The sequence below is a fragment of the Grus americana genome, chromosome 1 (genome assembly GCF_028858705.1).
Source record: "Grus americana isolate bGruAme1 chromosome 1, bGruAme1.mat, whole genome shotgun sequence".
NCBI lineage: Eukaryota > Metazoa > Chordata > Aves > Gruiformes > Gruidae > Grus > Grus americana.
Genome location: NC_072852.1, coordinates 71,555,345 through 71,569,074, shown reverse-complemented (window position 1 = coordinate 71,569,074; position 13,730 = coordinate 71,555,345). Strand labels below are relative to the sequence as shown.

At 38.9% G+C, this 13,730-nt stretch overlaps 1 protein-coding gene across 1 annotated transcript in view; it reads left to right on the top strand.

Moving 5' to 3' along the window:
- SLC15A5 (solute carrier family 15 member 5) overlaps positions 1-12,405 on the top strand; it is a 36,150-nt gene extending 23,745 nt beyond the window's left edge. The window contains exons 7-9 of the mRNA XM_054848758.1: positions 1,957-2,088; positions 10,052-10,160; positions 11,986-12,405. Coding sequence (XP_054704733.1) covers positions 1,957-2,088; positions 10,052-10,160; positions 11,986-12,130 — 386 coding nt within the window. The 3' untranslated portion in view covers positions 12,131-12,405. The remainder of the gene's footprint in view (positions 1-1,956; positions 2,089-10,051; positions 10,161-11,985) is intronic.
- Positions 12,406-13,730: the final 1,325 nt, after the last annotated feature.

Sequence of the window (13,730 nt, the reverse complement as noted above, 5' to 3'; positions counted from 1 at the left end):
GCCCTGATACTTACAGTTGTGTTTATGCAATATATTTCATTATCTTGTTGATAGGAGTTTTATATAAATCATCTGTTTCAGGTGGCATGAGCATCTCTTAGAATAAATAATATCAACATTTAATGTTTCCCTAGCACTGAGGTAGTATTTAAAAAAATAAAATAATGATAAAATAATTGTTCTCCTCCACAATGTTAGAAGGTAAGATCTCACAGGCTTCTAACAGCTTGAATTTGCAACCCCAGCTTGATTTAAAGTAGGAAACTACTTTTTTAAAGCTCAATGATTTTAAAAAAACCCACAAAAAAACCAAAAACAATCCCCAACAAACAAACAAACCCCCACTGCCACAAAAAAACCCCCTCAAAACCTCAAAACAGCTGCATCCTGTGGGACAATATTAGCAGGCATTTTCCCCCACAGCGCAAGAGATGGCTGATGATGGGAAGGCAGCGCGCTGGCCGCAGCGGCTCTGTTAGGCTGCCAGTGTCCGAGCTGTCTGGTGCACTGTAACTGCTTTGCCCTGCAAAGAGTTAGCAGATTTGCAGTGTTTGCTGAAGTGCTGCAAGAATATCATCTGCCAGCAACATGTCTCAGAGCACTTAGAAACGGAAAGCCGTGTAAGAAGCAGCTCTGTTAGTTAAAGGATATATTGGGGATCGCTTCACCCACCAATGAAATGCAATAGTCTCCAGGGTGAAATGCAGCAGCTGTTTAATACTTCACAGCAGGGCCATGGGAGAAGTGAGGAACAGAGTATGCAATTGAAACAGCAGGGGTAATTTAGGTAAGTAGGATGCAATTACCCAAGATGAATTTGGCCAAGATGCATGTTTTGCACCCCTGCTTTTAGAAAGGAGGAATAACCAAAAACTTTTTAGGCTTTTAGTGATTCAAATTAGCCAGGACACTGACTGTACAATGTCTCAGATTGTACTGTCGCATCTACAGATGGTGTCCCAGGCTCACCTACTTTCTCTTGCCCTCAGGCTTTTGGTTCCTATTGTGAATGAGGAGAAAACACTGCCCATGGTATTTTTTTTTCTTTAATATGTTTCCAAAGCTCTCATTTGGATATCCAAATTAAAAAGGGTGGAAGATGGTGATTGCAAAGTTTCATTTGTATTCAGAGATGCTTCAGGCAACTCAGCATCAAAATAGGATCCTCTGCTGACAAGTTTTTCAAGCTGGAGGTCATTCAAACTCAACTAATAAAGCAGGTTGGGAGTTGCTGAGGCTTGGAGAGCAAGTGTGTATGAGGGCTCAAGATGTGAAATTAGGAAACGAGGTGTTGATAGTCAGGGAAAGCTACTCAAAAAGAACAGCTATCATAAAGACTTTTACTGTAATCTAGTTTAGCTACAGTACAACTGGTGGGATTATTTATAGTCATCTGTGCTACAATAGCATGCTACAGCTCACCCTTGCCACCAAAGCTATTACTTCTGGTTTAGTCTTCTGGCAAGAAAGTGAAGAACAATGTCTTAAAAATTAGCCAGTGACTGGAGGGGTTGCTCTCTGGGGAGGAATAGCATTGTCCAGCCTTGAGTTAAAGTAAGGTGACTGTCCAAGTTAAGGTAGAGGCATAGGAGGTCCCACTGTCCTGCAGTGAAATATCACACCTCCTGTCTTCACACGTGCTGACTGGTGGTGTTTCTCTTGTCGTGCTATGTCTGAGGTTTTAAAAGGTGAAAGCAACTGTCTGGGTGAAAGATCTTTATGTACTTGTGGATTATCAATACTTGTATGTGGGATCGTTTGTCACAGAGATGCATTTAAACAATTTAGATAATCTGTTGGTAATAGGGTACATACTAACACGTCTGCCCTTCTGCAGCAAGTATATTCCTGTGTAAAATATGGAAAGTCCCTATTAGAGACATTGGATTTTTTTTTCTGTCTTACCTATCTTCTACTTTTTTTTTAACCTGTAACTGTATCTGCTTCCTTTCTAAGGTTCCTTACTTTCATTCCGGCTTGTGCCAGAAAGAATTAGAGGGATTTCCATGCATTTTTTAACTCTCTTTAATGGAGCTGGCTGCTTTATGGGAGCTTTCTTTGTTCAGACAGCCCATGCAGGCACTCAAGGTAAGAATATGCTCATGACTGGTGTTCCTGAGTAGTTTTCTAATACTATTGATTTGGAGAATTAAGCAGCAGAATTAAGGAGGATGCCAAAGTTTATTGATTTGCTCTCACAATTAAGATGGAATTAAGATAAGAAATAGCCTTATGGCTGTACTCATCCAATTTTAATGAGTCATCTTAGTTTTGATAGGTGGAGTAATTAGAGGATGGCATCTTGCAGGAAGCCCTCACCTCCAATCTCTATCCTTCTGTTCTAGAAGACAAGAAAATAAATTGTCTAGGAAGCACCTTTTTATGTTCATGAAGAAGTACGTTCATGTTAGCCACGCTTACGTGGCAGCCTCTGGCATGAGGGCAAGATTAGTGCTTCAAAGAATGGAGAACATGCCTTTCTTTCTGTTCCACAGTGTCATTGGGGAAAGGAGGTTGGGCTGAGTGTTTCAAAGCTGTCTAGGGAATTTGTACCCCTAGACCCACAGCTTCTCTCTTGCCTTCTTTACGCCTCTCCCTTTGCCCAGCTACTGGAAGCACCAGATTCTGTGAAAATATGGTCTTGCTGTGGTTTTACCCTTTTGCAATACTGCAATTCCCAGAGACTTTACTGATTCAAAAGGAGTTATTTTGGATTCAGCCTGTTGAGGAGTATTTAGTGTAAGCCCTGAACTGAAGATTTTTCTGGGTTGCTGACTTTCAAAATAGGCCAAGAGTTTCTTAAAGTCTTTTTTCCTTTGTTGATGAACCTTTTCAATACAGAAAAGAGTTGTTTCATAAGTAAATTTAAAAAGTAAAGCACTTGAGTTCCTGAACCAAATAGTTCCACTTGCTGAAGCAGTTCTTCTAAAGATGCTTTCCATTGATAAGCTTGGTTGTTACTGTGTTACAGAGAATGCAGAGCACCACTGCTGACCCTAATGCACAACACCCTTGCAATTACTGTGGCTGCAGAATTTTCTAACTGCTCATGGTTAAGTTTTGAGTTCTTTCCTACATAAAGAACCATGTAACCTAAAACCAAGGGGAAGCTGGCTTTTTGGGTGTTTAAGTATGACAAGATATTTTAATTCCTACTTGCAAGATCTTAAATGAATGGTTCTTTGACATGCAGCAATGTTTTTAAGTTAACAATTCAATTAAAATTTTATTACTAGATATAAAAGCATCACCTAGAGATGGGTAAAAACCCAGAATGCTTACCCAAATGAATCAGGCAAAGAACTATTAAGTACCAAGGCATCCAGTGCGGAGAGCAGAGCTCCCTGAATTTTTCCCCAGTGGAATAGATTTTTTTTTTTAATTGGGTAATATGGTTTCAATCATAGAATCTTTAAGGTTGGAAAAGACCTCTAGGATCATCAAATGAAAATAACACTTCAGGAAAGACTATGTTGCTGACTTTTTTTTTTTTCCTTCCCTCCAAAAATGTGGAAACTATTAATTTTCGTAAGGCTGAAATATTTTGTTTTGGTAAAATTGACATATTTTACTGCAACTTGACTTTGGGTATAATTAAATATTTATAAAATAATTAGGCATAATGTCAGCATCAAAACATTTTGACTATGTTGTGCCACTATATATGTAACTTATTCCTTTATAGGATATTTTTATACAAAGCAATAGGGGAAATCGATTTTTGCATTTGGTTCAGAATTCAGTAGTGTTTTGTCTAATTTTATATCAAGGTGATTTTTTCTGTCAGTCTGTATGAAAACATTTAATTGACTAAAGAAAGAGAATGTTCATTTCTTGCCAGAAATACTGTTTTATCAGAGCCTTCAAATTCTTATCCTGACTGGGACCAAAGAGCCTGGATTCTTCCAATTCTCCACAGACTGCAGTTGCCATATTCTAACTCTTTTTACTCAAGATTTTTTGAGCAAACTGAAAAAGTTTCCTGGGTAAAAAAATTCCTTACTTTAATGAATTTGGATGGCAAACTTCTCTACTTATCTTGGGGGGGTGGGCAGGGGGAAGCCTTCTTTAACTTTGTCAGACCTGTGGTTCCTGTAGATGTAACTGACCACACCGTTATCCTGAGCAAAAGTCACTCTTAAATTTGCAAGGGATTCAGTGACAGTCTGTATTCAGGTTAAGGTGCCGTAATGGCACTGAGTAAGCCCCTAAATAGGGGAAGTCCTCTGCAAAACTTGAAAAACTTTAGAGAAAATATAATGAAACTTTTTTAATGTTTGCTCTGTTGCTCTAGTTGGAAGCGTTAGAGATTACTTTCCCTATTAGTATGTAAACAACATATTATTGGACTCTCACATTCTATTTCTAAAAATAAGTGGAATCTCACTGGGTATCTCTTTCCCAGTGTTCCCTGCTTGAATTAGATTAATTAGTCTAAGTTACCATAATTCATGCAATTCACAGCTTGTAAATAATGGAGGTATTCCTGTATCTTAATTTGTGTTATAAGGCTTCTAACTGAAGACTTAGAGTATTCTTCTACTCATCCCAGCTAGACTTTTGTCCTGCTGACTCACAAATCCATGTAGGCTTGGGATCAGACTTCTGGAGCTAGATGTAGACTATAAAAAAACAAAAGAGACATTTAGGCTTGGCTTGCTTTCTTTCCTGGTTTAATAGGAAATGTTATATACAAAATTCTCTTGTTCCATTTGTATTTTTCCAAACTCTTCCATTGTCCTTCTTATGGTGTGCTTTGGTGTTTGTGAAGAAAAGATTAAGACCAGCAAAATAATATTTTTTTTTAATTTATAAAACCTAATGGTTACTTATTGAACCTTCTAAAGATGACAGCGTTTCAGAGAATAAAATTGTGACCTCTTTTAGGTCAAATTAAGGTGAAATGACACAAATTAAGCTCTTGTTACTCACATTTGGTATTTTTTTCCAGCTCTGTTTAAAGAGCTTGTAAAACATTCAATATCTGGACAATTTATGGGACTTGGGATAAAGCAAACCAAGTGGAACTGTTTTCTTTTTCCCTAAAAAATTTAACTTATATTAGAAGAACAAAATTCTTCCTCCTTTGCTGAAATAAGATGATAGTGTTTATGCAATGGTTTTGTAAGATTTAAGGCAGCTTACTGTGTGACTCTTGGGCTGTGGGTGCTTTTGTCTTGTCCCATGATTCTTTTTTCACTAAAACCTGAGCCAAGACTATTTCTGGTTCTCCCATCTCTAAGCAATGAGACCATGTTTGCCATGAAGCAATTCAGGATACAGCGAAGTAGATCCTCCAGAGTGTATTTTGAAGTGCTGAAGCACAGAGGGTGTTGACAAAATTTAAACATTTTAATATCCTATTTCATGTCACTGGTTTAGAATTTTATTTGGGTTTTTATTGGCAAAGTTGATCAGATATCAGTCACAGTCAAAGCTGCATTAATCATTTTTAACGCATCTATGGAGGATGGTGTGAATATGATAAAATAAGACTTTTTTTAAAAAATCTGACGAGTGCAAACAGATGACGGGTGACAGTGATATTTTCAGTACAAGCTGGGAAACTGCTTTCTTTTGGATCTCTTACCTCTCCTAACATTTTAACGGAAGAAGATGCAAGACAAAACCTGTCCTCCTATGCCAATCATTTCAGAATACATTTCTCTAAAAATATTAATGTAAATATGTAAGAGGGGGGAAAAAAAAAAAGGTCAGAGGAAGGAAACTGCCCCAGACACAGTTTTCCTGCTTGTATTTAGAGAACCGGAGGGTTTTTGTGGGGTTTTTTTCTTTTTTTTTTTTTCCCTCCCCCCCAGTTTGGAGCCTTGTGTGATTCTAAATACCAGAGATGATAAAGCTAAAGGATATTTCTTACAGTCCAGATGGTGGTGTCCACTGGTGCCTACATAGCTAATAAGGATTAGAAGCAGACTGAGACTTTAATTTGGATATGATTAAACGCTAAATATATGCCCGCTAACTTGATGAAGTGATAGAAGATGATACAATCCTTTTCTAAGATATGAATTAAATTTTTCTATAATAATAGTCTGGGTTTCAGGATAGCTGTAAAATTATGTGAATCATACAGAATAGACTAACTTCTGGCATGTGACTGTTTTGCTTTGTCTTCTATGTTTTCTCAATACTAAAATAAGACGGTGTTATTCAGTAAAGAAACTAAATGTCTTCCTATGTAACTTTGGGCTCTGTTGTGAATCCCATGAGAACTCCGAGGGCGCCATCATAGTGACAGATACCTTGTGTGCACTAGTACGTCAAAGGTTGGCTTACAACCCTCTCCACGTCTTCTTTCATGGCTAGTGTTGTCAGCAGTTTGTCACTCTCAGTTGTCCACCAGAAGCAGCACAAGGAAAGTGTTTTTGTCTGTGTCCTAATCCCTGCTTCACCTTCTTTTCTGCCTGTGTTGGTAGGATCAGGTGTTTTCTCTTGGCGTTGTATAATATTCCTCCTTCTTGTACTACCTGAGCATTTCTGATGCAAAATGTCAGTGAAAGTTTACCAGGCACTTTATTTCAATGACGTATAGTATAGCAGGCTTGAGGAACTGACTCTGCATAGACTTAATCTTCTAATTTGTTCTAAATTTGCCATGAAATGCATAACCGATTCACCTCTAACCAATAAGAAAAGGCTCTTTAAAATATACACCGCTAAAGGAAACTTCTGATTCTCTGCGGTGATTCATGCTGCAAAGTATTTCCATTGTTGGAATAAAAATGGAAATCAGGAGCTTGTTGTAGAAAGTTAATTCCCAGTGAGCAATTATCTATGTGACAAACCAACCTTGTAATTGGCACTTCTGTTGGCAATCTCCATAGAAAAGTAAAGGATTGACAGAACCCAAAGGCAGTGTCTTTTGGGGGAAAAGTGAATTGTTAGCATATTGCATGCTGATTCAAGAATGAGAGAGTGCTGGACTTCTCAGACACAGCAGTGCCCAGGGCACCTTACTCCATCAAACCCAAACAAACTGGCCCAATAAGTTCCTGGCGTTCATGGCTGAGAGTAAAATCCTGAAAGTATGAACCCCAAACCCAGTGAGTCGAGAGTGCTGGAGTCTGCAGACAGCTTGTGGAAGGTGTTAGTAGTGGGGTAAGGGGTGAAAGTGTCTGAAGGGAGTTTCACTGCCTGAAACTCATGGTTGACGTTTTAACACGGACGGCTGTTCTCCCAAGGCTTCCTGCCTGCGGAAGGTTCTCTGCAGTGAGTGTAAGTAGAACAAAATGTAGTCCAGGTCTATCCCCTCTTCCATGGAAAACCAACTTCCATTTTAAAAGAAAAAGTAGGGGAGAAAAAAGTAAGTAGTAAATATTTTGGGCTGGAAATAATAAATGGTTAAATTAATCTTTGCTCTATGCATTGATGAAAATGTGTGTTGGCAGTAGGATAAGAGTCTGGATATCTTCAGGACTGCTGCCACCCCTGTTTCTGTGTAGGAAAAGGCACCCCTGACAAACCTCGTTGCCCCCTACGGAAGGGAAAACAAAGCCCCGCTTCTACCTCTTGCTTTGGATAGAGCAGTAAACTAGAGAGCGCTATGGGATCTGGAGTCTCACCATGCCCAATCTAAGTCTAGCCCAGGGAAAATTTTTGCTGCTGCCTATGCTGTTGCTCATTTGTTATACAGGATTTTCCAAAGACTTTGTGTTCATTATCGTGGCCTCAATGTTTAGACACTAGCTTCTTTTAGAAGCAGAGGAGACAGAGCAATGATCTTTGACCCAGGCTGAGGAGCTGGCTGGTGGTGAATTGGTGGCACAACCCAAATCTCCTGCCTGCTGGGCTGCCCTCCCACCTTGATAAAACCAACCATTCCCCCTTTCAATGCTTCAATATGGTGCCTTTGCTAGCGTTAAGACAGTTTCAAAGGTCCATTTTACTCTGTTCTCTTAGAAGCTGCTAAATTCCTCCTTTTTTTTTTTTTTTTTAAATCGCTCAGTTCTATTTTTAAGCACATATTTTGTGTTCAGGTTCCATTGTAAATGCTGTTCCATTAGGAATCTCCTGCTGCTCATATAGTTAGCCTAGCCGATGTAAATAACCTAGCAGACAGTGTGAACTCTGCTTTGACAAGCTGTAGCGCCGAACCCCATGCGTGCTTTCCCTTTCATCAGATACACACGCTCTCTCCGTGACTTCTATTGGCCACTGGGGGATGTGAAATGAAAAACTACCTGATTGTGAATTATGACAGTAAAAGTTTATAAGCTACTAAAATGAAGTTATAGCACCTAGGAGCTCAGTCAACTGACAATGTTAAATGACACGTTTTAAAACTCGCCCTGAGATAATGCTACAAAAGGAACCGCGCACGCAGAGGTGTGAGGTGGTGCTGCTCTGTGACAGGCAGAAAGGTAACGTGGCACAGAGCAAACTGCGGAGGAGTGAGGGAAAACTGCTGCACTGATGGCAGTTGTTCCCTGTTAATCTCAGGAGAGCTAAAGGTAACTGCTTTGAAAAGAAATGTGTTTATAACTGTAAGATGTGGAGGAAAGAGAAAAATGTAAATATATGTATGTGGGGGGGTGGGGTGGGGTGTAATCCTTTGACAAGATAAGAATGGCTAAAGATGGCATTAGTGGCCAGAAGATTGGTTAAGGTTTGTACATCACAGCTGTGGCAAAGAAGGCTGGTTTTCCTCTTCTCCTCACCATTCAAGTGGTGAATAGCCGCTCTAGAAGGGTGGGATTTGATACCAGGCTTTGAGGGAACAAAGAAAGGCGACTTTGGGCACATTCAGATCGGGAGCATGCTTTTGATCTGAATCTCCTGATCATCTTCGATTTGCATCGCAGAGTGATCTTGGAGCACGTTTCTTTGGGATGGAGCTAAACAAAAAAAATGCTCGTGCCTGATGTGTTCCAGCTGTTAGTGGGAACTAGTCTGATGTGAACCCCCCTGAGCTGTGTATAGTGTGGACATGTTCTCAGCACTAGCTGTTTCACACTCTGTATTTGCTCCTATTGCATTTCACTACTTGCTAACGAAGACAGTCTCTCTCTCTCCTTCAAAGGCATTTGTATTCCCAAATAATGTAAAAGGACATTACAGCACTGTAGAGCACTCTGGTTTTCTGTATCTACTGTAACTTCTTTTTCACCTTGGTTTTATGTTTTTGCTGCGGTTGATTATGGTACTCTAGGTACTGATTGTCTTCACAAGCGGGGTGGCTGGGGCCAGCTCTCTTTTTAAGCATCTTGATTTCCATAGTTAGCGTTTATCACCTGAGCTTGTTTGCAGACTGGTTGCAATGGACAACATTGAAAGCAATACAGTTGCAAACTAAAGTAAAAAAGAATACAGGTGGGGAAGACTCTGGGTGTGTAAAGATGGCACTGTCCTCTGCTGAATGGAGTTTAAGCTGCCAAAATGTCCCAGACACTATTGCCAAAAACCTTGGAAGAAAAAGGTCTAATTCATGCAAATAAACGCTGTGTACAAGACAAAGACATGTTGCATGCTCATAGTGAAAGGCAGCTATAAAAAAAGGTGAAGTAAAATGCCAGGTAGCATCCTGATAATGGAGCACCATCCAAGGCACTGAACAAATACTTTTTATGCTTTTTTTTTTTCAGAAGGGCCTATTAAAAGCATGAGAGATGTGAATAAGGTTTTCTACAGACCACCTTAATTCTAGCTCTTCCTAAAATTGTCACATTTGACATTCATTAAGCTATGTGCACAAGAAAATATAGAGGGAAGATGGCCCAATCATTACAGTAGTAGCTGTGTAGCGTTAGGTTTTCCAGTACACTTGAGATTTGTTAGGGAAGTCCTTTAGTTTCTCTAGATCTCTATGCCTGCACGAAACCAGTAAAGTACACTGTAGACTCAAAAAAAAAAAAAAAAAAAAAAATGCTATGAGAATGAAGTCTGTATAAATAGCTGAGGGGGGTGTTGGGGGCTGTTGGGTGTTTCAAAGCATCTGCTGTGACTGTGTCTTAGTTACCTTCCTGTCTTTCATATGAGCCACATCTCATCCTGCAAGGTAAACTAATTCTGCTTCAAATGTCTGCTTTGCCAGGCAACTGGTTTCCACACTTGCTGCACGAAGGTAAATTGGAGAGATTCTTCTTCTTCTTGGCTTCCTTAATGATGGTGAACACCCTGGGGTTCTGGACCATTGCACACAGGTATCTGTGAGAAAATGAAAGTTTGATGTTTCGTTTGTAGATATAGGTAGAAATTCTTGAAAAACCTTTAAGCTAGTGTGTAATAAAGAATTGGTAGTGATAGATCATATGTTATTGTTCAGGGTTCAGACTTAAGTATTTTTCATCTGCCTTCAGGAGAGAGATTTCACAGTAAAAATTATGTGGTAAGGTAAAAAAAAAAAAAAACCTGATGTAATTAGCCTTAAATATTTAAGGGGTCTTATTAACATAAAAATACCTTGAGGAAGGAAGAGCATCCTATTCTTTACAGAAGGACATAAATATGTTGGCATGGAGTTTAGATCACAGCACCAAGATATCTCGGTCACGGAACTGACCTCCATTGCACTTGGCTTTGTACCAATATATTGAAAATGTTGCTGTTGTCTCAACGAGCTTACGTCTTTAGTATAGGACAGTAGGCAAAGGGGCTGCAAGAGAACAGCAGACAGCTAGTAGTTAATGTTGTATGCAGCAGTTTCAACAGAATAACCCTGAAATATTTTCTGATACTCTACTGGGCAGTGAGGTAAAAACAACTTTCTGCTGGAGACAATGGAATGGCTCAATTAGCCCCCTCACAGGAAGCAATTTTATGCCACCTATAGAGCCTCAGTTTAATGCCTATATATTGTCTGTAAAATGTAAGGAATCACAACTGCAATCCCTTTTTACATCTAGGGTGGTTTGAGAGTTGGCCTGCCTCCTGAATTCCAGAACATTTAATCACAGTTAACTTTCTGTTGTCCATGTTATAAGTAATACTTGTAGTCAAGAACAGGGAGGGAAGCAACCTGTGTCACCACGAGTGGGGAAGGGTCATGCACGAGTGGGAAGGGTCATGCACGAGTGGCATTCTCTCTTCGACATTGCGCTCCAGTTTTCTGAAAGACTTCCATAGACCTTGATGAAGTAGTGATTTGATGATGATGATAATAGAAAACTTCCAAGGGCAGTGTACTTCTAGAACCCTTGAGAAAAATACTGCTTTTTCTGTTACATAGAGCACTAACTTTGCAGCACCAAAGACTACCGTAGCATCTTGTCAATCATTTCAATGTAACCTGAGACACAAGTGTCCATTTATTCCAGTTGCTAGTTCTTGATTCTATTAAATGTGACCCGAGTCATGACTAGAAATGTTTTTCCTGTGTGTACTTTGTCTTCCTTTTATAAAATGTGATTTTCTTCTGTAAAATGAAATTTTCATTTGTGATATTTAATGCTGAAAAGTAAAAGATTGTGGTTGTCAAAAAGTGGCCATAAAATTGATTTGAGGTCAACAAATAATTTTGCCACAAATTAACATATTTATTAACATATTTTTATGAGGAAATTTGTTCATCTCTAGTCTTCCCCTCCCCCCCCCCCCCCCCCCCAAAAAAAAAAAAAGAAGTTTCATTTTGTGCTGAATAAGAATTCTCCCAGAGGGGAGAAAAAAGGGTGAGGACTGTTCAGATAAATGCTGATTTAGGGGTGGTGGAAAATCAGGCTTTAAAACTCTGAATTAGAAAAAAATATACTAAAATTTCTATGAGGAAAAAAGCATGTTTCTTTTTAGATTTGTTAAAATGACACAGTACAGCTGCTATTAACACCTCTGTCCTGTTTGGCATTTCTCATCCTGAAGTTCTGAAAGGTTCTAGGAAAGTGCATACCACTATCCTATTTTTTTGGGCTGCTTAGAAGTCAAGGACTCAGAAGGCACTGTAACTTGCAAACTATTACCTAATTATCAATGGGTAAAGCTAATCCCAGAAAGGATGATTATTTTAGTATTTTCCTTCCCTATTCTCCCTCACAGATACAACAACCTGAATCAGGAATGTACCAATGAATTCAGAGGGAGTCTTCCTGAAGAAAAACTTTTGAAGCATGAAAAAGCTATCAAGCATTATGATAGTGTCCTGGAAAGTTCTCCCATTTTGTCTCCTATGGAGAAAACTTGAAAAAATTTCGCTCTTGTTTGACTGAATATTGATTTCGTTACCAACCAGCTTTCTAATGTTAAATTACATAGCATACTTCAGTGGAACTGCCAATGTATTTATGAATTATCTTCGGAATAATAATGTTGTTTATAAAATAGCAGTCATCATAGGATTTGGCCTTGTAGGATGCTGCGCTGTCATAATACATGTCGAGGACAATGAGAGCTCACTGCTTGGCATGGCTGATGGAGAAAGGCTTTTAATCTCTAGGGAAATAGATAGGTATCCACATATATTTGTACTTAGTAATGGTCCAGAATTAATAAACTCATGTATACATTTGTTTAGCAAATTACTTTGTGACAGTTGTTTACAAATAATTTTGGAGTCTGGTATTGGCTGGTTGATACTAGCAAAGGTGGGAGACTTGTGCAATATTCTTGGCTCTGCTACCTATCTGCTACCTAGTCTTCAGCAAGCTGCTGCTTTACCTGTAGTTTCCGCTTCAGTAAAATGGCACAGCCATACTAACCCTCTTAGCAAATTGCTTTGAGATATACCAAAAATATGCTAGAAACTATATATCAGTAATAAGCCCATAAAGTCTGTCATGAAACGTTGATGATGAGGCATCTAGTCTTTTAGTTTGCAGAAGCACCATGGAATTTGTCATTCTTAAAGGACAACATGCAGAAAATAGCTAGTAAGAGAACTGGAGACTAGAATATGTTGATGTCAAAATTACTGATTGTAGCCCAGCTGAACGGGGTGAAGGGAATTAGGAAAAGAAGATTGGGAAAGGGTAGGTGCAGTTGGAAGTGGGGGAAAAAAAGATTAGCAAAATGCGTTCCACTTTGAAGATCTAAACAGGCGTAAACACTTCCAAAATTGGCTGACTTGGGTATTGTAAGTGATGCTAATCTAGCACTTAACATCATATTTTTTTTTAATTTTTTTTTAAGTCATACTACTGAAAAGAGTGAGAATAGAATGGGGTCTTTCTGTGATAAGGAAACATATTGAATCCAAAAACTAAAGGAGCACTTTAATATCAAGATGATTGTATTGGAAGTGGTAGACAAGACAGAATTCTTGCTAGATACGAGGAACATTCTACTGCAGGAGAAACTACGTCAAAGGAATATAATGCACTGAAGTGACAGAGAGGGTAGTTTGTGAGCTGAAACTATGAAAGAGCTGGTGAAGGAAATCACCTCTCCACCATTAACTGTATTTAATGCTGCAACTTTGGATTGGGCATTGGGGGGAGGGAAGAGCAAAATTTAGTAACTACATCGAAGAAGTAGGAAGTCAGGCAAGCAGGAGCTGTTAGTTTGATCTCACAAGTATTTAAGGTTTAAAAAAATTTAAAACCCCAACATTTAAAGTCATGAGATAAAAGGAAAAATTAATAAAATGCAACACATGTACCAAAGGTAGATTTGTCAGACTACCTTAATGTCTCTGTGTAATGAGAATTCATTTTCTAAACAAAACATAGTAGAGATGATCTGCCTTGATTTCAGTAAAGCATTTGACATATGTCCCATGGGAAATAACTTGTGAAGATGGAGATCAGGGTCAGCAGAAGAGCTACAAGGTGGCTGAGGGACCTGTT